General features: G+C 44.2%; 1 protein-coding gene across 2 annotated transcripts in view; it reads right to left on the reverse strand.

Moving 5' to 3' along the window:
- The window catches only part of KCNAB1 (potassium voltage-gated channel subfamily A regulatory beta subunit 1), a 178,238-nt gene that overhangs the window by 12,697 nt on the left and 139,530 nt on the right, over positions 1-26,011 (reverse strand). For both annotated transcript variants that reach the window (XM_083442886.1, XM_083442887.1), the window contains exons 6-10: positions 25,934-25,978; positions 17,464-17,507; positions 15,200-15,286; positions 3,754-3,839; positions 1,842-1,962 (exon numbers count right to left, since the gene is read on the reverse strand). In XM_083442886.1, the coding sequence (XP_083299012.1) occupies positions 1,842-1,962; positions 3,754-3,839; positions 15,200-15,286; positions 17,464-17,507; positions 25,934-25,978 (383 nt within the window). The remainder of the gene's footprint in view (positions 1-1,841; positions 1,963-3,753; positions 3,840-15,199; positions 15,287-17,463; positions 17,508-25,933; positions 25,979-26,011) is intronic.

Consider the following 26,011-nt stretch of genomic DNA (forward strand, 5'->3'; position numbering starts at 1 on the left):
AAATTAATACCAGAGCCTATTGCCCTCATGCTCTGCTCATGAGTTTCCTAGATACATCTCATTGGAACTGGCATAGTGGAGAAGGAATGTGGGAGAGGGCATCTCCAGGACCCTTTTCCAGAGTGACAGCCATGTTTCCAAAAATGCATAGATTAGTGTAAGGTGTGCTATTAATAACGAATACATTTGCATGGATAAAGCCACACAAAAATGCATTATTTCAGGAAAAATTGCTTGCAAAAAAGTGCACATGAGTCAAAACTGCCCCAGCTTATGCCAAGCTAGCAATTTGAAAGCACACCAATGCAAGTAGATAAATAGGTACTGCTGCAGCAGGAAGGTAAACGGCATTTCAGCTGTGGCTTCCATCATGGTGTTCCATTGCGCCAGAAGCAGTTTAGTCATGCTGGCTACATGACCCAGAAAGCTGTCTGTGGACAGACGTTGGCTCCCTCAGTCTCAAAGCGAGATGAGCGCCACAACCCCATTGTCACCTTTGACCAGACTTAACTGTCCAGGGGTCCTTTATCTTTTTACCTTGTTGTTGTTGTTTAGTCGTTTAGTCGTGTCCGACTCTTCGTGACCCCATGGACCAGAGCACGCCAGGCACTTCTGTCTTCCACTGCCTCCCGCAGTTTGGTCAAACTCATGCTGGTAGCTTCGAGAACACTGTCCAACCATCTTGTCCTCTGTCGTCCCCTTCTCCTTGTGCCCTCCATCTTTCCCAACATCAGGGTCTTTTCCAGGGAGTCTTCTCTTCTCATGAGGTGGCCAAAGTATTGGAGCCTCAGCTTCAGGATCTGTCCTTCCCGTGAGCACTCAGGGCTGATTTCCTTAAGAATGGATAGGTTTGATTTTCTTGCAGTCCATGGGACTCTCAAGAGTCTCCTGCAGCACCATAATTCAAAAGCATCAATTCTTTGGCAATCAGCCTTCTTTATGGTCCAGCTCTCACTTCCATACATCATTACTGGGAAAACCATAGCTTTTACTATACGGACCTTTGTTGACAATGTGATGTCTCTACTTTTTAAGATGCTGTCTAGGTTTGTCATTGTTTTTCTCCCAAGAAGCAGGTTTCTTTTAATTTCTTGGCTGCTGTCACCATCTGCAGTGATCATGGAGCCCAAGAAAGTAAAATCTCTCACTGCCTCCATTTCTTCCCCTTCTATTTGCCAGGAGGTGATGGGACCAGTGGCCATGATCTTCGGTTTTTTTGATGTTGAGCTTCAGACCATATTTTGCGCTCTCTTCTTTCACCCTCAATAAAAGGTTCTTTAATTCCTCCTCACTTTCTGCCATCAAGGTTGTGTCATCTGCATATCTGAGGTTGTTGATATTTCTTCCGGCAATCTTAATTCCGGCTAGGGATTCATCCAGCCCATTCTTTCGCATGATGAATTCTGCATATAAGTTACCTACTTGGAAGTAAACTCTACTATTTTCAAAGAGGCTTTCTCCCTAGTAAGTGTTCTTAGGATTGCAGCCCATGGCACTTTTTGGTGTGGGAAAGGAACATACTAAAACATTGTAGTTAAGCATTCTGCTTCTTTAGCCTGACACCATGCATCACTATGGAACTACTATATAGGGTTTTGATGACACTATATTTATTATAATAATAAATCAGAGAGGAAAGCCATTGAAGAAGTCTGGCAGACATGCTGTCACTTACCTCTTCGCACAGGGATAATTGCTGCTGGCAAGAGACTAATTGCACCTCTGATAATTATTGAACAGCAGGGGCTATGAAATATTTTCCGAGCAGACACCCTTTGCATAGAAATGATTTGTTCCTCATTCCCTCGCAAATATTAACAATACAGCCTTTCTGACATTACCTATCTTGTGATACAGTTCCGGCAACTGAACCTCTACTTTCTCTCTTTGGAAAAGGTGGTATTCTGCTTGTTCGCACACGGGTGGAATCATATTAAACTGCCTCGCTACAGAATAGGCTTCCTGTGGAGAGTCAGCAAAAAAAGAACAGCACATTAGCGGAGAGTTCTCCTGGGAGAAATGACGGAGCATTAATCAAATCAACTCTTTCCAAGGCAGTACACAATACAGATGTTTTATTAGTGTTGCAATGTTTAATACATTTGAACAAATTGATTAAAAGAACATCATATTAACTGGAAGCCCTTTTTTTAAAAAAATACAACTACAGTCGTACCTTGGTTCTTGAATGCCTTGCCAGTCGAATGTTTTGGCTCCCAAATGCTCAAACCCGGAAGTGAGGTTTAAGAATGATTTTTGTAAGCCAAACGTCCGACGTGGCTTCCACGGCTTCTGATTGAGTGCAGGAAGCTCCTGCAGCCAATCGGAAGCCGTGCCTTGGTTTTCAAATGTTTTTGGAAGTCAAACAGACTTCCGGAAAGGATTCTATTCGAGAACCAAGGTACGGCTGTGCAAATGACAGGGAACATCTTCTGTCCTGCTTGCGACAAGGTATCACTTAAAAGCACGAACATATGCAGTCTGCTTTTCTTCTCTTGAAATTTTTTTCTTATATGCATGTCTATGTGGATTTCATCAAATCTTTCGAGATTCCTATCCACCCCCCACCCCACCAATGATCACACTACCTACCACAGCGAAAGGGGTGTGGACTGTCGAATTTTGGATTGCTTCCAAGTAGGTGGGACTCCTAGAGCTGCTGCTACCGCAACTTAATCTGATTAATTAATTAATTAATATACTGTTTAGTGCCAAAATAGGCTTCTAAGTGGTTTAGAAAACAGAGGAACCAGGAACACAAACATTGCTAATGAATGCTTTCCCGTTGCAAGCTGGTTTTCAGATTGCCTTTTGTACTGTTAGGGGCATTGCGCTTTTACTGTGCGCCCATGCTGGTATGTTCCCTGAGTCCTTGTAAATAACTAAATTAATAATAATGATAATGATAATGATAATGATAATAATAATATATATAAAAATGTCCCAATGAGCACAGCACAGCTGCTGAGAGTGGGAAAGGCTAATTTCCACTTTACTTGGGCAGTATTCTGTCTGTCTATCTGTCTAAAGTGATGCTTAAAAATAATAACCAAATATTGAATTAGTGCGAAGTGCTTATGCATTTATGTCCTTATAGATTCAAGCTCAATTGCCCATTGCTGAACACAAAACATTTTTTTTTAAAAAACCCTCACAAAGTTTTTAACATTTGGACTGGAAGTGCAGATTGGAAGCAGTTATCTAGAGAAAAATGCACTAAAATGACAGCGAGTAGGAAGGCAGTGGGGAGTCCATTTGTTTTAAAATGTGTAATGGAGCTATTGCTGAACTTTAAAAAAGTATATAGATGGACCCGTGCTTAAGAGACTTTAGCATAAATAAAACTTAAGTGATAACAGGAGTGAAAAAGCAATAGCAAAGGTGTGCTGAGCGGGCAGTTGGTTTTGGCAATAGGGTTACTGTCTTAATATTTAACTGTACACATCAAAACTCCAACCTTTTAAATAATAATAATAATAATAATAATAATAATAATAATAATAATAATAATATGGAAGAGAAGCTACCAGCTATGTTCTTCTCTTCTTCCAAAAAAGCTAGACTTTTTGGAGCCTGGGAAAAGACTGAAGAATCAGAAGAAAAATACAGGAAGGCAATGATTGGACGATGGCACTGTGTGGATGCCCTGTAAAAACGAGGGAGCAGAGCATGGCAATTCCACACATCACACCTGGCGCTGTTTCAATGCTTGCAGCTCTAATAACGCTGTATCCTCTCGCAAAGCTACCTTACCATTATTTCCATGGCGCTCCAGCGGGAAGTTCCCCAGTACATGGCCATGCCTTGGTTTATCACATGAGTCATCGCCCGGACAATTTCTAAATTGGAAAGAGAGAGAGAGAGAACAGAACCATATCATATGCAATTGCAAGCAAGGTGGTTAGCAGACATATGCATTTGGGACCAAGGGTGTGTGTGTGAGAGAGAGATGCAACGAGGTTGTATACTTAGCAATCCTCCCTAAAAAGAAAGTTGGCCTTTTCTTATTTCTCTTTCCGTATGTTGGCCTGCAACTTATGCTAACAAAGGTTGGAGACCAGCTTACAATCCTGCCTTTATAAGTTTGCCTCTTTTATGCATTGCGAATCAAAAGTAACCGTGGAAGAAAAGGCTCCCCCCTTTATGTATTCAGGTGGTATGAATGTTCTTACATTTTACGCAATAGTGTACAGTAACACCCCACCTTATGTGCATTTAACTTGTGCGCATTCAGCTTTATGAGCATGACAAAATAATTTTAAAAAAAAATATTTAAAGGGCCAGGGTTCAGGGCGGAAATGACCATGGCAAACCCTTCCACCACTGAGCCCACTGGGTTTTGACTATACAGTCATACCGCATGTTACGTTTGCCTCATGATAGGTTTTTTTCAAGTTGCATCCCGCGGCGACCTGGAAGTACCGGAAAGGGTTACTTCCAGGTTTCACCGCTCGCGCATGCGCAGAAGCGCTAAATCACGCTTTGCACAAGCACCAAATCGTGCCGCACACCTGTGCAGATATGGCGCTTCAGGTTGCGGGCTTTTCATGTTGCGAACGGGCCTCCAGAAGGATCCCGTTCGCAACCAGAGGTACCACTGTACATGATTTTGACTTTAGGTATGATCCCCAGAACATACCCCTCACAGAATTTGCAGACTTACTATGAGAATATGCATACATGTCTGACCACCTGCATGTTGTTGAGGCAACTAGAGTCAAAATAAGGATGGAGAAAGGATATTGAAACAGCTTTGGTAGATCTCAGTGTGTGTATACCCAACCTAGGTGTTGAGCCTATTTGCTGCTGCCTCCATCACCCGATGCTCTCTGGCTGGTCATGTGGGTATCCTGGATTTGGCCCCCTAGCTGTACCATCTTCACATATCCCATGATAGCCCTATGGCATGGTCACAATAAATAAACTCACTGTAATCCACCAGGTTGCGGGTTAATATCGAGTAGATTCAGTCAGGACACCTTGCAAATGTCTAAGAATCATTTGTCTCCAGATGTTCTGGTGTCTACACTGTCCCTGGACTGTGGAAACTGAGATGCTGCTGGGCAACTTTGAGCCCCACATCACATCTCCGGGGCTAATCGCAGACGCAAAATATTATCCTTACAGACAAACCCTGGAAAATCATTACCAAGAATATGGAAGGTTGCCAAAGGCTATTATTACAAATTGTATTTGCTGTTATCTTGTGAGAGGCTAGTGTAATTTATGTACAACTGAGGAGAATCAACACATGGCTTTGTGAGTCTCCTACTAAGCAAAAAAACACACCTGTCCACAAAGAGAAAAGTTTAAAACTTAAACAACACAAGAGGGCAGCATTGTAGAAAGAGATACATGGGAATACTAACTTTTTGGGGTTCTTTTTGCTTTTAAACTTCATTGGATTAATTTCTCAAGTGGAAATCAGCTTATTGATCCAAGGGCAAGATGTGCAAGGCTTGCACAGTTGTGCTTTTGTACAAATCCCTGTATTTGGGGCCAGGGCATGGTCTAAAGCGGCAACCTTGCTAAAGCTAAGCAAGATAAGTGCCTAGATCACAAGCCACCCAGGCTGCAGCCCCATGCATGTCACCCAAGCAGAACATTGTCACCATGTGGATAGTCTTGTCCTCCATGAATCCATCTAATCTTCTTTAAAAGCTACCCAACTTGGTGGCCATCTGAAATATACTCAGAGTCGCAAAGTGATTTCATGCTCTTTATTCAGCTCATAGTGGTGAGGAGGAATGAATGAATGTCCCCTCAAAGTATCTGCTTTATATACATTATTTACACAATGGGCTGCACATGATTGGCTAATTCTGGAATTCTACTGTAAGCCAATCAGGTTGTGGATTCACTTATATCTGGAGCATGATTGGGTGGTTCCTGCCAACCAATCAGACTGCTGCATTGTTCTAGGACCAATCAGACTGCTGCATTCTGAATCCTATTGTTCTAGGACCAATCAGACTGCTGCAGTTTGGATCCTATTCAACTCAGTACATAACACCATCACTGCCCCCTGAGGGAGCAAGTTCTATCATTTAACTATGCGCTACACGAAGAACAACTTCCTTTTTACAGAAAGGAATCCTACAATGGAAACATAAATAAATTTCAGTGGGTCGATTCCTACAGCCATTTTGGGATGATGGCTGTCCCGCTGATCCTGCCATGAGGAAATTGGTACACTCACAATGACTCTGACATGGCTTGTGCCTGTGCAGGATGCTGCAAGGCATGAAGAGATAAATTCATCCCTTTTTGCATTTTCTGTGTGCAACTGCAAACAGAGCAACGGGAACACTAGGAGTGGTGCGTCAAAAACTGATCTAGACTTCATGCAGCGCATAGCACCACTAAGGAAACAACTGCCTCACCCTGTCTGAAAGGACTAGAATTCAGAAAAGACCAAACTTTCATCCACAATCACCATGAATTAAGGTAGTGAGGACAACTGAACTGTCCACTGGGCCTCTGCACACTTCTTCTCCTCCAGCTTGCACTGTAGATCTTGCATGGAGCTAGCGGTTAGGCAAGATGACTGCTAAGGTCAGCTCTATAATTCTTTGAGGCCATTGTCTCCTTTTCCCTTAGGGCTGCCCATGTTCGGTTGTGGCTCTCTGTGGTGTCCAGCAGACCTCTTTTCCATGACCTGCTGCCTAGTCCTTTTTACTGGAGATGCCAGAGATCAAACATGGATGCAAATCACAAGCTCCATCATTGTATGGCAGTTTGAAAACAACCACATTATTTTGTCTTCTATCCTGCGACACATACATTGGATTAATAAAGTGCTGCTGCTGCTGCCCTTCCCACAGCCCAGTATATATTCCATCTAACCCTCTGAGCTTTCTGAAACCGCTGCAAGATCAGAAAAGCCAAGCCAACTAGTGACCAGAAAACGTTATACGTGTTTTTTCTTTAATGAAATGTGTAAACTGTGCCAGTTTCTATGGGCCTCGCTTAGTCATCCATCTATTGAGTTGACAGCACAGGGGATGATTACATTAGAACTTCTTAACGCCTCCAGGAATTTTTCACTGTAGAGTTTATTATCTCCCATGCCCCAGCCATTTATTTTTATTCAAGACTTTGTTGCTTTTTGGATGTTAACTCTTTTATATCTTGCTGCACAATCTTTTGCTTGAATGAGGAAAACCGTATCAATCAACTCAGAGTTGCCAACCTTTGGTCTTATGGGAGGGAAACTACAACTAATCCAGAATGCGGCAGCTAGACGGGTGACTGGGAGCGGCCACCGAGACCACATAACACCGGTCTAGAAAGACTGACGCTGGCTCCCAGTATGTTTCCGAGCACAATTCAAAGTGTTGGTGCTGACCTTTAAAGCCCTAAACGGCCTTGGCCCAGTATACCTGAAGGAGCGTCTCCACCCCCATCGTTCTGCCCGGACACTGAGGTCTAGTGCCGAGGGCCTTCTGGCGGTTCCCTCACTGCAAGAAGCCAAGTTACAGGGAACCAGGCAGAGGGCCTTCTCAGTAGTGGCACCCACCCTGTGGAACGCCCTCCCACCAGATGTCAAAGAGAACAACAACTACCAGATTTAGAAGACATCTGAAGGCAGCCCTGTTTAGGGAAGCTTTTAATGTTTAATAGACTGGGGAAATAAATCATAAATTATTATTATTATTATTATTATTATTATTATTATAGCTGAACATACTCTCTTTGAGAGTGTTACTTCCCTGACCTTCAAAGAGTAACAGGACCTGTCAGTCATGGATCTCCCCACATTACATCTCATGGGTACCTCCAACGTTTCAAGATAAAGCCATCAAAATATGAACCCATTTCACAGTAATTTGGCAGCAAAGGTGTGAAACAGTATGAACTAGGTCTTCTTTCATAGAACCATAGAATTGCAGAGTTGGAAAGGGTTCAAAGAGTCTGCTAGATGCAACCTCTGTTGAAAAACCTTCAGTGAAGGAGAGTCCATGATGTTCTTTTATTATCCTCAGTCCTCTTCATGCTCAGAAATTCTGAGAGGGAGGCCCTAACTTTCAAACCAGGGACTGCAATTGTTGTGGGTACTACAAAATTCCCATTCCAGAGAAGAAAAATTGGCAATGCTCAGAACCACCCCTGCAACCCCTCCCCCAACCCAAGCAAAACACCTACAGTCAAAAGAAATAACACATATACAACAGAAGCAGGACATACTCAAATACTGTAGACAACACATCACAACCTCCATATCGTTGAGCCTTTCATTCAGCTGGAGAAACCATTGGCACCTGCAGTCCTGCAGTTCCTAGTCTCTTGCCATTGCTATCCTATCTCGCTTCAGACCAATTCCGATGCTGCTGATTTTTAACGAACAAACCATAATAGTAAATGCAGCTTCCAGTAGCCAAAGGTGTTGCTGTACTTGGGATGGAATATCGCATTCAGTATTAATTGCAAAGCATCCGTTTAGAAAAACAAAACACATAACAAGCCAAAAGATGGCATCATCCCTCAGGGCCAGAACATCAGAACTCGTGTGTGTGTATGCGCGCGTGTACACACACACACACACACACACACACAAATGAGCAGTTCAGAGTGACATAGAGTGCACCGTTGCCATGGAAACTCCACACATGGTAGGGATGCCAACAAATTACCTCTGCCTTCCCTATTAGCAAGATTCTATGCACAGTTCTTTGGAACTAATTCCTACAGACTACACTGGAAGTTACACCAATGGATATAGGATTTCAACCTTATTCTCTACACTTCTGATACAGGAAGAATGCAATGCCTCTGATTACTGCATGTCCAGAAAGAAGTAACGAGAAAGATATTCACAAAAGAGGAGGACGGAAACAGAGTATTTTGAAATGTTCAGAGTTCCTGCCCCCCTCAGTATTGTTGCATATCCCTCTAATCTCTGAGCAGTGCAAGATTCCAGGGCCCCAGGTGCTTCCCCAGGTTCCTGTTTCCACAGAGACTGTGATGTCTTTATGATATATGGTTTATTTCCTGAGCCTACAATGGAGGGGTCCACAGCATTAACACCACCTAAAGGGTCTTGTTTCTCCCATTTCCACAGCCTTGGATTCAAACAGAAATCAGACATTGCTCTCCAATGCTGCTCTGACTCTCTCTCAAGTTTGCTGCTTTATTTGTAGGCCACAACACTGCCAAACTCTGCTCTAAAACTCTAAAGAACTTTGTCCTTCTAACTAGCCACAAGCTGGGAGGGAACCCAGAAGAAGAAGAAGAAGAAGAGTTTGGATTTGATATCCCGCCTTTCACTCCCCTTCAGGAGTCTCAAAGCGGCTAACATTCTCCTTTCCCTTCCTCCCCCACAACAAACACTCTGTGAGGTGAGTGGGGCTGAGAGACATTGAGCCATTTGCCATCTCACACAGAGCCCCTTTCCTTTGTTTCCCTTAATGGCCCATCACCCAGGCTATCGCTAACACATGAAGCTAGACTGGCTTATATTTCAACATTTGATGGATCCAGGGGTTACAAGGGTCTTGCACAGAAGGTATAGAAAGCTCCCCCTCGGCCCCAAACTCATAACAATTAGAGTGTTATTCTCCTCAGCATCTTTAATGCCATTTGTGACATTTGTTGTTGTTGTTGTTTAGTCGTTTAGTCATGTCCGACTCTTCGTGACTCCATGGACCAGAGCACGCCAGGCACTCTTGTCTTCCACTGCCTCCTGCAGTTTGGTCAAACTCATGCTGGTAGCTTCAAGAACACTGTCCAACCATCTCGTCCTCTGTTGTCCCCTTCTTGTGTCCTCCATCTTTCCCAACATCAGGGTCTTTTCCAGGGAGTCTTCTCTTCTCATGAGGTGGCCAAAGTATTGGAGCCTCAGCTTCAGGATCTGTCCTTCCAGTGAGCACTCAGGGCTGATTTCCTTAAGAATGGAGAGGTTTGATCTTCTTGCAGTCCATGGGACTCTCAAGAGTCTCCTCCAGCACCAGAATTCAAAAGCATCAATTCTTTAGCGATCAGCCTTCTTTATGGTCCAGCTTTCACTTCCATACATCACTACTGGGAAAACCATAGCTTTTACTATACGGACCTTTGTTGGCAAGGTGATGTCTCTACTTTTAAAGATGCTGTCTAAGTGACATGTAATATAGATAATAGAATAGAATTCTGGTCCAACCCTCCATGATGCAGGAATCCTTTGCCCAACATGGGGCTCAAACCCGCGACCCTGAGATTTAAGTGTCTCCTGCTCTACCAGCTGAGCTGTCCCAGGTCCTTGACTACTGTTGTAAATGGGCTAAAATAGCTCAGCCTCCTGTCAATTACGGTTCCATGGATATTAAACTAGCACAGACGCTCCCTCTCTCTTGCCAGCAAATCATAGCAACCCTCCTTTCTGTGTGACACTCAAATCACATGAGCAGCCGCACAGCGAGAGTATTTCCAAAAGACAGCGGTGCAAGGGATGTAATTATCACAAACACCATGTGGAGCTCTTTGTTTTCTCTTGTCTATCTGCCGCGTGTGCGCGCATGTGCGTGTGTGCAGCCTCCCACGAACTGCTTAATTCCCTGTCAGTCTAGAATGTGAACAATGAAGTGCGATCTCCATTATTCTTCCTTCGCCCAGAGATTGACTTATTTCGCTGCCACCGCCACCGATTCACGTATTAACCCCTCAGAGATGCCCATAGGATGTCATGAGGCAGCAGGAGGAGATGGTGAGAGGGTGGAACAAGTGATGCTTGGCAATAAATCAAGCCTGAAGAAGGAAGAGTGGGATTGAGAAGGATCAAAAGCTTGAAGGCAAACCTCCTTCCTATTCCACTACCCCTTAAGATTGTTGCTGTTCCTGAAGCAGGGTGTGCAGAAGATAGACTGGGATCCATGGGTAGATTGTCATATGCCCTCTTTTCTCAGGACACATCCTCTTTTTCATGGGTAGAGTCATCATAGTGATACATAGTTAAAAGTAGAAGTTGATGAATGTGTCCTCTTTTTTTCTGCTCTTAAAAATATGGCAACCCTAAATAAATCCCTCTTTTAACAAACTTTCTAAAATAATTGTCCCAGTTGGTACCCGTCTTGGAACTGATTTTATTTTCCGTATGTGCTGTTGCTTTAAACTGTTTATATTTATATATTTTTAAAAATCATTTTTAAACACAGTGGCGCTGTGCGTTAAAACCACAGAGCCTAGGGCTTGCTGATCGGAAGGTCGGCGGTTCGAATCCCCACAACGGGGTGAGCTCCCATTGCTCAGTCCTTGCTCCTGCCAACCTAGCAGTTGGAAAGCACATCAAAAGTGCAAGTAGATAAATAGGTACTGTTCCGGCAGGAAGGTAAACGGTGTTTCTGTGCGCTGCTCTGGTTTGCCAGAAGCAGCTTAGTCATGCTGGCCACATGACCCAGAAGCTGTACACCGGCTCCCTCGGCCAATAAAGCGAGATGAGCCCCACAACCACAGAGTCATCCACGACTGGACCTAATGGTCAGGGGTCCCTTTACCTTTACCTTTAAAAATTGTTTTTAAAAATGCAATCACTTTCACTATTTTTAGATATGTATCTGATATAGATAGATGATAGATAGATAGAGATATAGATATATAGGTATAGTATAATATAATATATAGTATTATAAATCACTTAGTGATGCCTCATGGAAAGAAATTCATAAATGACATAAATAACAGCAGCAGCAGCAATAAATAGATCTCTGCGTGATTTGCAATAGATCAGCATGGGTTTCTGACTCCACATCATGGAGCATCAGATAGCAAAAATTAAAAAGCTTTTTCAACCCTTCCAAATTCAGTTGCTGAAAAAGGATGCTGAGGAGCGGAGGGGGAGCAGGAAGATTTGGCTCCCAGGCCTGATCTTCCCCATTCCTGTTTTACAGCAATACGTACATCTTGTCCAGGGATGTCTCAACCTGACTTGGCCCAAGCCCAGTTCCCTCCATGAATTGGCCTGATTTGGTTCTGAATCTAGCACACAGTTTTAGTGCTGACGCCCTGACAAAATGCTACAAATTTAGCATGGCTCATCATTGCTAATGCTGCGAAAGCTTTGTGAAAGTGTAACATTAAAAGGCTTCTCTCTGGCATTCCGCTATTTGCTCAAAAGATTCTTTTGCACTTTGTCAAAATCAGCAAGTAAAGAAGTGCCGTGTTGACTTGTACAACAGCCATGAAGGCTGCTGGGAAAGGTCAAGATCATCCGCTAAAGAGCTGAGTCGCTGACAGCAAGAAGCAAAGACAGTGCAAGTTCTGCTGCTGCCATACATTGTACAGGTTGTCTAACGGTAGGAGCAGCTTACTAGGCGAACCGTGAAGAGTTGACTGTAGGAAAGAAATGTCCCTAAGGCTAAGGCTGCAATCCTACACCTAGTTACCTGGGATGAAGCTCCATGTGACTTAATGAGATTTACTTCTGGGTCAACATGTATAGGATTGCACCGACAGTCTCTCTTTGAATTATTCTCACCTTCTGGGTTGCACAGATGGCTGTCAGAGGTGTTGCCATTCTGCTGGCAATATTTCAAATTGTCTTCAGTGCCTCAAGTGGAAGCACTTAGTGGAAGCATAAATACTTGTCACTATAACCAAGAGGGGGAGTTGCAAAAATGTGTAGACGGAGCTGACAAACCTCCCTCCTCCATCATCTGCTCTCTGATGTGTAGTTATCCCTGCTGAGGATTAATGGGATGAGTCACGAAAGGGCTTTTATTGCTTGCGTGTCAGTGCAACGAAGAGGCTGGGCAATTGCCTGTACGTCTGCAGAAGCAAACAGGGAGGGAGGCTTCGAAAAGGTGCTGCAGCCCTGTGGCTTGTGGCAGAAGGTGAGGAGGGTGATGCTGCCTGAGCGGTCACTATAGTGGCTGTATCAGGGGTGTCATCGGACTAAATAAATCTTGCAGCACGACCCCTTGCACTTTTGTCTAATTAGAAGTTTAGCCCCAGTGAGTTCAGTAGGACTTACTCTCTGGTAAGTGTGTATAGCAGGTACGGGACCGCCTCTCCTGGTATGTCCCACAGAGGAAATTACGGTCTTCAAACAAAAACATCTTGGAGGTCCCAGGCCACAGAGAGGTTAGGCTGGCCTCAACCAGAGCCAGGGCTTTTTCGGCTGTGGCTCTGATCTGGTGGAACGCTCTGCCACAAGAGACTAGGGTCCTGTGGGACTTGACATCTTTCCACAGGGCCTGCAAGACAGAGCTGTTCCACCAGCCCAATGGTTGCCATTAATCTGATTTGAATTAATTTTATAATGAAATGATTTTAGAATGTTTTATCATTTTACTGTTGTTAGCTGCTCTGAGCCCAGCTTCGGCTGGGGAGGGCGGTATATAAATAAATTATTATTATTATTATTATTATTATTATTATTATTATTATTATTCAGTCTGGGGGGCATATTACCTTCTGGCTGAATTTCAGGGGGCTGCTGAGTGAGGAAATAATAATAATAATAATAATAATAATAATAATAATAATAATAAAGCAGCAATAAAACACCAGACATTAAAAACTTCCCTAAGAATCGCAGGATGTTTATGGCCCTTTAAGTTATGCTGCCTCAATTCCTTGATGTGGTACATTTCTCTTAAGAAAAACAGGTGCTCACAGTTCAAAGTGGGAAGCTTACAACCTGGACGGGAGATGCTCGAAAAAGCACGGAGCAGATGGCAGAGAACATCCAGGGTCAAAATAGACAAAGCAGAATGCTAACAGCTGAGAGGGGTATTGCTACAGAAGCACATGGCCGTCAGAAACTAGCACTCGTCAAAAAAGGGAATCGCAAGAAGGCAGACTGGTACTTCTCCAGCTAACAAGAGTCGGGGCAAACTCCATGCTTCTTGTTTCAATAGACTTGGCCAACTATGTGAATGTCAACCCCCTGCCTCTCTCTCTCTCTCTCTCTCTCTCTCTCTCTCTCTCTCTCTCTCACACACACACACACACACACACGCACACACACACACACACACACACACACAACTTAATGTTATATGTACCATGATTGCAATCCTGTACAAAGTTAGGTGTCTCAAATCCCATTGACTTCAATTATCTTCATAGTTAGTAGGCTACTGGGCTTTAAGAGGTTTTAGCTATGTGCAAGATTGCAGGCCTGTTTTTTTATCTTTCTATATATTATAACTGACTGAGCAAAAAGGTTATGTCTCCCTCCAAGATACAAGACATGTTATGCTCCGTGACCTCATCAACTGCTGGCAAATTTGCACTAGACTCTGTCTCCAGTGAAAACTCTCAACCCTACAACCGTAGGGCATTGTCAGCAAGCATCACATCAAAGCAGCCTTTCAGAAATTGATATTGGCATTTGTTCCAATTTACACTAAAGGGCCGCATCATTTTGCTTTGCAACATCTTACAAATTCATCTACGCAGAGATTAATCTACATGTAGGAAATTGTGCCTGATCTGTGCATTTGGGGGAAAACAAAAGGCCATGTCACAGATTATGTGTGTGGAATAAGGAGTTCTCCAGCTGAGCCTGGGCTCAGGAGAGGTAAACTGACTGAAGTCCTTTATCCTGGCTGAGATGGAGATACTCTGGTGTAAGTCCTCTATCCCAGCTCAGCCAGTTCAGCTGGGACTCAGCCGAGGCTGGGGTAAATCCCTTAAAAGTGGTTTGCTACGATTTCACTCCATTCACTCTGGTCATGAGATCTAGCAAACCAGCAGAAACTACATTGGCAAAAAGCTTTATTTTAAAGGCTTATTTTCCCTCACAGCTGAGCAACGGTAAGATACATCAAAATGATTTACTCCCGTGTAAACAACACTGGCTTTCTATAGTTTGGATTGTGACCACAATCTCTGTAACGTTTTATTTCCATGGTTGGCGACTGAGGCTGAAAAGAAATTGCAGAAACACATACAAACCCCTGCAGCCAACTTTAATTTGTTTGACTATGTCAGGAAAAAGAAATATTTACATACATGGAGTGGATGGCATCAAAGTTGCTTTGGGGATATTAATAATCTGGCCCTGGGGTTATAGACACAGTTAACACATTCTTCCGCAGAGCTGAGTCCACACACAACTTTCTCAAGAGTGGAAATGTGAAAGACTCCAAGAGATTAAGATTGAGATGTTTTCCAAGTAATTTCCCTCACCTGAATACCTGAGGAGAGCCATTTTCCTATTGGTATAAGCTCCTGAGCTGGAGCCAGTCAAGCAAAAACTTTTATTAAATCTCTCACTAACCTTCCATTGGGGTATTATTGTCTGGTCGATTTGCAAAGACGACGTCCACATACTCAAGCTGCAGCCTCTGGAGTGAGCCTTTTAATCCTAGAAGTAAAATAAGGAAGCATTAGAAAGAGAGAGAGAAAAAGAGAGAAGATGATGTGTGGAACCCATGACAAGAAATCTGATGACTCAAAAATATCATGGGCCTGAACCATCTTTAAATCTGCTCTAGAGATCAGTGACGTTATGCTGTCTATTAAAACAACCAAAGCATGAGTTTATACAGAATTCATGGCCCTCCACATTTTTTAATTTTTTGGAAATCATAATTACATTGAAACTTGGATTGGAGTCGACAACCATTTAACCACAGTATCCTTCTGCGCTTGTCAAACTGTAGCCTCGGGGGACAAAGCTGATAACGCAGATTTTGTTTCACAGTAAGTCTAATCAAAATCGTGTCAGAGTGAATTATTTTGCATACTCTGCCTCTCCCTGCAAGACTGCACTGGTATTGTTCCATGGAATTAAGCCTTGCCAATCAGTGAACCACTAGGATTTAAAATCTGGAGGTGAATCTGGCACTCTAATATACAGTCATGATTTCCAACCTGGTACAATGCTGCCGAAAGCAGATTGCAAACAGGTATCCCTGAAGCAGGGATGAGCAAACGCCTGTGAATCTTGATTTCTTTCAGTTTTCCAAATCTTAAATTCAGTTCTTCTTCATTTCTTTGTCAGTTTGTGATTATTATTATTTTAAGTGAAAAAGGTCCTCCAGCAAATTTGCCAGCATTTTAGCCCGAAATTCTCCCAGTATGTACATTTTTGTATGAAGTTTTACCTAATATGCATATTTTTGAAGCGTGTGTTTCCTCCAATGCAATGCATGCATGCTATTTTTACTTACCGTATTTTTCTGTGTATAACACGCCCCCGTGTATAAGACAGGTACTACAATTTAAGAAAATGGGGGGGGGGGCAGAGATGGCACAGAGTTGTTGAGCTTTTCGGGGGGGGGGAGGGTTTCCCTGAGCTTTTTTTTGGGGGGGGGCAGAATGCCAATGATCACTCACCTGACTCACAAACGCTGAGAATCTCACTTGTCAACAAAGGAAACAAGCGTCTGCCTGCTCGCCACCAGCAGCCAGCAATCGCCTGCCCAATTGTCGCAGCAGAAGCCAATCAAAAAGAGCCCTTGCCGCAGACTCCACCCACCCACCAAATTGCCGCAGCGACAGCCAATCCTAAGCAGCCCTAGCCGCAGACACCAAGCACCCACCCAATCACCAGTGACAAGCTGCTGCTTGCGGCTGAAACAAATTGCCCGTCCCCACTCTACACTATCCATGTATAAGTCGAACCCTGATTGTTAACATTCTTTTTGAGTAAAAAACGCCCCTTGTCTTAGACCCGGAAAAGTATGCATTTTAATGTGCAGTTTGCCTTAGTATATGTATTTGTGTACACATTACTGGCAAAGTGATTGTTCCATCCGGACAAGTGTTTTGGCTTGCCAGGTGGAACAATCTCCCCTTCTCCTCCCCCACCCAATGTTCTGGGGTTCTCTTCAAGCCATTGGGGGTTGCATGGGGTAGGAGAAGGGGGCAAGTCCCATTGCTCTTATGCAGGGCTTCCACAGGCAGGACTCACTAGCTGCATCCTGACCTAAGCGCATATCTGGTCTTAAACATGGACTCATTACATCTTAAGCCACTATTTCCTAGCTTCAGCTCTTTACTTGCAAGCAACTGAAGAGCAATGCAGGAATAGCAACATCACTGGGTTGTTGCCAACTATTCGGATTCATTGAAATTAATGGACATGATTCACTCAGACCCTCCAAGTGTCCCTATTTTCGAGGGACAGTTCCGGATTTACAGAAACCATCCCGGTTTCTGATTTGATCCCAGAATGTCCTGCTTTTCCTTAGGATGTCCCTATTTTCATCGGAGAAATGTTGGAGGGTATGTTAAGTCCACTCCTTTCAGTAGGTCTACTTTAAGCATACCTGAGCTGGGTAGAGCCCAAGGCTATTGCAATATTATGCCAAATGCAGTGCTTTTTTCTAAAATAATGTTTAGGGGTACTCTCATTTTCCTACTCATATTCAAATACTGCCCCTCAATGAGGCCAAACTTAGATTCACAAAATGTTTAGGGGTATGTGTACCCCTGCTCCCCCCCTCCAAAAAGCACTGGCCAAATGTATTGGAAACACTTTACCATAATAACACATTATCACATGCACACCAAGTATTTTTTATTCATACGATATACCTTCAATAATGTGTTTTCTTGAGAGTCCTCTTTCTGTTTCAGCTCTGCAAGGAGAAAAGGCATACATTTTCATGTGTGCATTGTTGTTCCATACCCTTTGACTTACAAATGGGATTCTGCTGCGTCAAGAATAGTCTCATAGGACCTTTCGCTAATAGCTAATACCTTGCTGGTTAAAGCAAACAACTGGCCATATTGAACAGATATCCCAAAACAATTATCACACATTGCTATATCCACTTGCGCGCTCTCTCTCTCTCTCTCTCTATATATATATATAATGTTAACCTTGGCTTCAGCAATAGATGAATAATTCTACATGAACACTTTTACAATTCACAGTCCGGATCCAGTCTTTCATAGTTACCTATCTGTATCGCTGCATAGTTTGCCAGGGCAGAGAATTTGAATAGACCAGCCCAGTTGCAATGTGGATTCTCTCAGGGCTGATAGGTTAAAATTCTTAAGCAGAGCAGGCTCCCTAAATCAGGGTTGCTGAGTGCAGGGATGGAGGAAGGGGTGTGTGGTGGGGGTGGACCGTTCCAGGTGTCTTTGCTGAGGGGGGGGTGACATTTGGCAGTCGCGGGTGGGCGGCGCGCCGAATGTCCGCCATTGGCAGCTCACTCTGCCCCCGGCTGAAGGGTGCACACGCCGCTCTGTGCACCTGAGCGGCTATCCTGCGCCTGGGAGGGCACCCTCTGCGCCCCACCGCCCTTGGGAGCGTGCCCACCCTGGGTAGTGCGGGCATACGCTCGCAGCTGACTGTGTGTCCTCCTTTCCCCAGACATGTCCTTCTTTTTCAGGAGTAAAATTTGGGACACATTCTATTTATTTGCTTTGAATGGCCATCATAGCAGTGCCTTGTTTTGCTCTTCAAAATATGGCAACCCTACCTAAATGGCCTGGGTGTTTTGAAAGCTCAAACAGCAACACTCCCTATTTGTACAGAGCATATACGAGAAATAATGCCCAAGCAGTAGTAATCTAATAACAAAACATTTATACCAAGATAGAGCCGAACACCAATTTAGTCTCTCTGAGTGTGTGTGTGTGTGTTTGTTTGTTTGTGTGTTCTCGCGCACATAAAACCAACCAAAAACCTCTTAGTTCAATTAGAAAGCCTATTTTCAACTTCCTTTTTAAAAAGCCTTTTCAAACTGTTGCAGGAATTTATGTACAGGTTGGGGGGATTGCCCCTCCAGCAGATATCATGCACATGCAGCCCACTACCAAAATCAGCACAATCACTTTTGTGACTTTTGTGATTTGTCCCCACAAAACACTTTATCACAGTTTCTTCCTAGCTATTCAAAGGGCCATTGCTGCATGATACCAAATGTAACAATTCACTGATAGATGTATCTATGTACCGGCTCACTGGGAAAACTTCAGAAATTCATATAGACATGTGAGCTCAGCTACTCAGCAGCCCCTCTGCCTGAGTGATAATCCCTGGCCTCCTGATACCTGAGTGCCAGACAGGTAGCCATTCAAGAAATAAAAAAACCCAGATGAAGACAAAAGGGTGTGATTAACTTGGCTGGGAAACAAGGAAATGTAAATATCTCTTTTGTTACACTTGATAGGTGTTTGGTGGAGGGCAAGGAGAACCATAGGGCAGCATCCAGAATGCTCAGATTACTGCCACCAGACCTCCCCTTTCATGATGTAATCATGATGTATTAGTGATGTAGTTTGGGCGGGGTGTAACATGGGGATTAGCAGCTAATAAAAGTTTGGGTTCTCTTTTGTTTGGGGCTTCCATCTTGTTCCACCTTGTGGCAGGTGGGAGTCCTGTCGCGACAGTCTTTAATAATAATAATAATAATAATAATAATAATAATAATAATAATAATTTATTATTTATACCCCGCCCATCTGGCTGGGTTTCCCCAGCCACTCTGGGCGGCTTCCAAAAGAATATTAAAATACTGTGATACATCAAACATCAAAAGCTTCCCTAAACAGGGCTGCCTTCAGATGTCTTCTAAAAGTCTGGTAGTTGTTGTTCTCTTTGACATCTGGTGGGAGGGTGTTCCACAGGGAGGGCGCCACTACCGAGAAGGCCCTCTGCCTGGTTCCCTGTAACATGGCTTCTCGCAGTGAGGGAACCGCCAGAAGGCTCTCGGTGCTGGACCTCAGTGTCCGGGTAGAGCGATGGGGGTGGAGACGCTCCTTCAGGTATACTGGACCGAGGCCGTTTAGGGCTTTAAAGGTCAGCACCAACACTTTGAATTGTGCTCGGAAACGTACTGGGAGCCAATGTAGGTCTTTCAAGACCGGTGTTATATGGTCTCGGTGGCTGCTCCCAGTCACCAGTCTGGCTGCTGCATTCTGGATTAGTTGTAGTTTCCGGGTCACCTTCAAAGGTAGCCCCATGTAGAGCGCATTGCAGTAGTCCAAGCGGGAGATAACCAGAGCATGCACCACTCTGGCGAGGCAGTCCGCGGGCAGATAGGGTCTCAGCCTACATACCAGATGGAGCTGGTACACAGCTGCCCTGGACACGGATTTAACCTGTGCCTCCATGGACAGCTGTGAGTCCAAAATGACTCCCAGGCTGTGCACCTGGTCCTTCAGGGGCACAGTTACCCCATTCAGGACCAGGGAATCCTCCACACCTGCCCGCCTCCTGTCCCCCAGAAACAGTACTTCTGTCTTGTCAGGATTCAATCTCAATCTGTTTGCCGCCATCCATCCTCCAACCGCCTCCAGACACTCACACAGGACCGTCACCGCCTTCACTGGTTCTGATTTGAAAGAGAGGTAGAGCTGGGTATCATCTGCATACTGATGAACACCCAGCCCAAACCCCCTGATGATCTCTCCCAGCGGCTGCATGTAGATGTTGAAAAGCATGGGGGAGAGGACAGAACCCTGAGGCACCCCACAAGTGAGAGCCCAGGGGTCTGAACACTCATCCCCCACCACCACTTTCTGAACACAGCCCAGGAGGAAGGAGCGGAACCACTGTATGACAGTACCCCCAGCTCCCAGCCCCTCAAGACGGTCCAGAAGGATGTTATGGTCGATGGTATCAAACGCCACTGAGAGATCCAGCAGAACTAGGAAACAGCTCTCACTTTTGTCCCTAGCCCGCCGGAGATCATCAACCAGTGCGACCAAGGCAGTTTCAGTCCCGTGATGAGGCCTGAATCCCGACTGGAAGGGATCCAAATGGTCCGCTTCTTCCAGGCGTGCCTGGAGTTGTTCAGCAACCACTCGCTCAATCACCTTGCCCAAGAATGGAAGATTTGAGACTGGGCGATAGTTGGCCATCGTGGCCGCATCTAAAGATGGTTTTTTAAGAAGCGGTTTAATAACCGCCTCTTTCAGCGGGTCTGGGAAGACTCCCTCACGGAGGGAAGCATTCACCACCCCACGAAGCCCATCGCCCAGCCCTTCCCAGCTAGCTTTTATAAGCCAGGATGGGCAAGGATCAAGGAGACAGGTGGTTGGTTTCACTCGTCCAAGCAGCCTGTCCATATCCTCGGAGGTAACAGATTGGAATTGATCCCACACAATTTGACTAGACAATAAAGACCAAGCCTACTGGCTGCTGTTTTGCTCTAGTATTCCTGGCTGGTGTCCTTGTTTTTTGTCCAAGGGAGCCCTCAGATTTCTCCGTTCACAAAACAGAAACCTGAACAAAGTCAAATAACTCCAATTTGTGACGCAGCTCCCTGCAATACCAAAAATTCTCTTTCTGTGTTAATTCTTTTTTTTTTTTTTAAAAAAAAGAGAACAGCAAGAAGTTTCAGTTTTGCTTTCCTGCTCCTTCAACTCTACTGTCTGTATAAGAGCCTGAGTGTTGGCAGTCGGACACACAGGGGTTTCTGAACACACGCACCCGCAGTTTCGGAAGTCCGTGGAAAGTTATATTGCAGCTAAAATTGCCAGCTGGCAAGCAGCCAGACATCCTTACTTAATAGGAAGGAGTTCAAAGACGTTTGGCATGTAGGCTACATTCAAAGCCTGCATTTTAGCTTAATTCACCAGAAGGAAATCTTCATGCTAATTATCCAGGATCAGATTCCTATGTATCAAAGAGACCATTTCCTCCCCTACGTAGCTAGGACACGCTATGAAAGGAGCTGGATTCTGATTAAACTCTCATCTGAGGAGCAGGAAAGAAGGCAATGACTACCTGCCCCCAGTTCCTGAAATGGCCATTTTAAAAGTGCAAAAATATTTTTTTTTTGCTTCATCAGCATGCTTTTGATTTTGTGTGTGTGCTTGTGTTCATTTTCTTCCCCAGCCTGCATGCTGCAGCTGGAAGTTAGGCAGGAACAACCTCATTTGTGGTCTGCAATCTAAGAAGTATGATTTGAATTCTTAGTTTCTGCTTCACCAGACACCTACAGACTTCAAGCACTAGAGGGAGGGGTGGTCCGTTGGCCTGTTCTTATGTTCTTTAATTATTTTCTCATTGAAGGCAGCAAAATCCCACAAGCGCTGCACCCCTCTCTGGCAGTAAAAAAAATACAACAACAAAACATTAAATATGGTAACTAACTATTTCCTTCCCTTTTATGACACCTAAAATCAGTTGCCTCACTCTGTCTATCAGATGAAGTGTTTTTATTTTAAATGACTTTTAAAAAATAATAGTTAAAGCCTATTCAACTCTGAATAGTTTTGCCTACAGTTCAAAGGGTGGATTGGGCACAACAGTAGTAGTAGTAGTAGTAATGATAATAATAATAATAATAATGATAATGATGATGATGATGATAAATTATTTCTACCCTACCCATCTGGCTGGATTTCCCCAGCCACTCTGGGCAGCTTCCAACAAAAGATTAAAAATACATTAAAACATCAGTCATTAGAAACTTCCCTAAACGGGGCTGCTTTCAGATGTCTTCTAAATGTCATATAGTTGTTTATTTTTTTGACATCTGATTGGAGGGCGTTCCAAGTAATTTTAGCCAGCAAAATTTGTACAGAGTTCCTGTGAACAGAGGGAAATAAAATTTTCTCTTCCCTTTAGGCCAACATGGGGGGAGAGAGAGAGAGGTGGTCACATTTTATTTTAAACAAGATGGTCTTTTTGACCTGGTCTTACTACAGGGAGTGATCTGAGCTTATGCCCCAGGGGTCACAGGAAGATATTTTTAACTTTCTGACATTAAATAAAATGCTGCCATTTTTGGCAAAGGCTGAATATTATTTCCTCCTTACTGCGGAACATTATGCAGTATGCACACTTTTTTAGCTGAGTTTGGAGGAACGAATGGGAGGCTATTTATATATATCTTTATTATGCCTGCAATCCTGCACCCATTTAGATTGCTGAAATTGATTCAAATGGTCTGTTAAGCAGCCTAACTGTGTGGAGAATTGCAATTTCATGTATGTATGTATGTATGTATGTATGTATGCATGCATGTAATTTAAATCTTTCTAGGCTACCTCATAGGGAAAAGCCCTCTCAAGTTGGCTTACATGAAAAAAAGAAAAGGGGGAAATAACACAATTGCAATAAAACACCATCATGTTAAAACAGCAGTTAAAACATTTGATAAATGGCTTGGATGAAGGAATTGAGGGGATGCCCATCAAATTTGTAGATGACACCAAACTGGGAGGTGTAGCTAATGCTGCAGAAGGCAGACTCAGGATTCAAAATGACTGTAACAGATTGGAGAACTGGGTGCAAGCTAACAAAATGTAAGCTAGGGACAAATGTAAGGTTGTGCACTTAGGCAGGAAGAACCAGATGCACAAATATAGGATGTGGGACACCTGGCTTACTAGCAGTACACGTGAAAAGGATCTAGGGGTCTTGGTGGACCACAAACTTAACATGAGTCAACAGTGTGATGCAGCAGCAAAAAGAGCTAATGCTATTCTAGGCCACATCAACAGAAGTACAGCATCCAGATCAAGGGAAGTAATAGTACCACTCTATTCTGCCTTAGTCAGACCACACCTGGAATACTGTGTCCAATTCTGGGCACCACAATTTAAGAAGGATGTTGACAATCTGGAGTGTGTGCAGAGGAGGTCAACCAAGATGATCAAGGGTCTGGAAACTAAGCCTTATGAGGGGCACTTGAAGGCACTGGGTATGTTTAGTCTGGAAAAGAGGAGACTGAGCGGAGATATGATAGCCATCTTCAGATATCTTAAGGGCCGTAACATGGAAGAGGGAGCATGCTTGTTTTCTCCTCCTCTGGAGGGTAGAACTCGAACCAATGGCTTCAAGTTGCAAGAAAGGAGATTCCGACTAAACAATCAGAAAAACTTTCTGATGGTAGGAGCTGTTCAGCAGTGGAACAGACTCCCACGAGAGGTGGCGGACTTTCCTTCCTTGGAGGTTTTTAAACAGAGGTTGGTTGACCATCTGTCATGGATGCTTTAGCTGAGATTCCTGCATTGCAGGGGGTTGGACTAGATGACCCTTGGCTCCCTTCCAACTCCAAGATTTGATGATTCTATGAAAAGCGTGCCACACTCATATACAATTAATTCAAACAGCTAAAAAGAGCAATTTAAAACCACCAGCTTAAAAAAACAGCAGCAATATAGGCCATGAAAAAGTCCCACCTGGTGTACAAATTAAAAACAAACAAACAAACAAAATAAACAGGTTTTCAGGGTGCATTGAAATCCAGCAGTGATGGAGCCAAACATATGTATTTTGGGAGTCCCACAGATGCAGCCACTGAAAAGGCCCTGTCTTTGGGGCCTGCAAATCTAGTAGATCTTATAGGGCTCTGCAAGCAAGGCCTCTGAAGCTGACCTTAATGCCTGGGCAGGTTCATATGGATACATGCTGTGCTTCAAGAATGTTACCCATTTAGAATTCATAAAGGAAGAGGATGAGGATAAAACTAGAATTAGTTGGCTCTGCTTGTCATTGGCTCTGGCTCCCCCTCCCAGATTTCTGCCCCACAAGCCTCAATGGTCACCAGCCACCCCTTAAGGCTGACAGGAGAAATATTATGAGGGGAAAGGGCCCTTCGAATACTCTGAGAGGCCCAGAAGCCCACTTCCTTCTCTTCAGTTTCACTGTACTATTTGCCAATATTCAGGAATGTCAGCTTGGCCCCGTGACTGTGGGTGCCTAGGGCTATGGGTGCCATGCACCTAAATTTGTGGATGCCCGGCCCTTTCATGGGGAATTTTGTGGGTGCTCAGGGGCCCAGGGAGTTGGCACCTATGCCAATATTGATTTGAGGCACACAGCAAGGCCTGGGGTCAGTTGCTCCCACTGCTCCCTAAAGGGGGTCATTTGAAGGAGAGAATTGGGTGGCGATAAGAAAAGTTTAGTACCCCTCTCTTTTGCCTGCTGACCTTCCCTCATAAGTGTGCTAATTATCTTGGCAAATGCTAGACCAGGGGTTGGCAAGGTTTACCTCACCTGGGCCTGTTCACTGTCATGGAGATTGCTCTGTGGGCCAGATTGCGTTTGTGCAGACGCAATTTCTGGTGCTGCGGAAGTGAGCCCCCGCTCCGCACTGTGCCGGTTTAGCGCAGCATGTGGGGATTCACCAAGCGGGTGGCCTTGGTTTGGGGGCGACTCATGGGCTGTTTAAACAACCCCTGTGGGCTGCTTGTGGCCCATGGGCTGGAGGTTGCCAACCCCTGTGCTAGACATTACTTATCACAAGGGTGGGGAACCTTCAGATGCTGTTGGGCAAACATGGCCAGGGATGTTGGGAGCTGTAGCCCAAGCCCAACCACATCTGCAGGGTCACACGTTTCCCTCCCCAGGGATTTTTTTCCAGCTGGAACTCTCCAGAACTCAGTTCCGGCACCTCTCAGGTAGGCGCCATTACCATTCTAAGAGAACAAGGGAGGTCTTCATTGTGAGTTCTGGCCCCTCTTTTTCTAGAAAAATAGTACTGCCCAACCCTGATATAGCAAATGGAACGAAGAAGCTAAGAAAGTGATGGGAAAATGTACAGTGGTACCTCGGGTTACATACGCTTCAGGTTACATACGCTTCAGGCTACAGACTCCGCTAACCCAGAAATAGCACCTCGGGTTAAGAACTTTGCTTCAGGATGAGAACAGAAATCGTGCTCTGGCGTCGCAGCAGCAGCAGGAGACCCCATTAGCTAAAGTGTTGCTTCAGGTTAAGAACAGTTTCAAGTTAAGAACAGACCTCCGGGACGAATTAAGTACTTAACCTGAGGTACCACTGTAGTTACAAGTGTGAGATAGCACACTTGTGGATCAGAATGGATGCTCATTAAATAGCCAGTGGTTTCTAATTAGGATGAATGCTGAAGAAACAGTTAGTCTGAAAGCTACCTAGGATAACTCCCAACTCCGCTCTCAGGTTTAAAAATTGACGGCGCTTCAAAGAAAGCAAATTATCTTTCTTGGTTTCACCAACCTAAATGTGTTTTGATGGTCACCAGCCTAAATGTGTTTTGATGGTACAAAGCCATGCGGTACATTTTTTACTTTTAATAACAAATGTTTTCTACAACACAATGATTAAAAGAAAACTTACTTTCCTCCCCAGTAGAGTTTTGTTGTAATGACCAGACTTGACCTCCTAAACAAATAGAACACATAAAAATTGAAAAAC

Source organism: Podarcis tiliguerta (assembly GCF_965153285.1).
Source record: "Podarcis tiliguerta genome assembly, chromosome: 5".
In the NCBI taxonomy this organism is placed as follows: domain Eukaryota; kingdom Metazoa; phylum Chordata; class Lepidosauria; order Squamata; family Lacertidae; genus Podarcis; species Podarcis tiliguerta.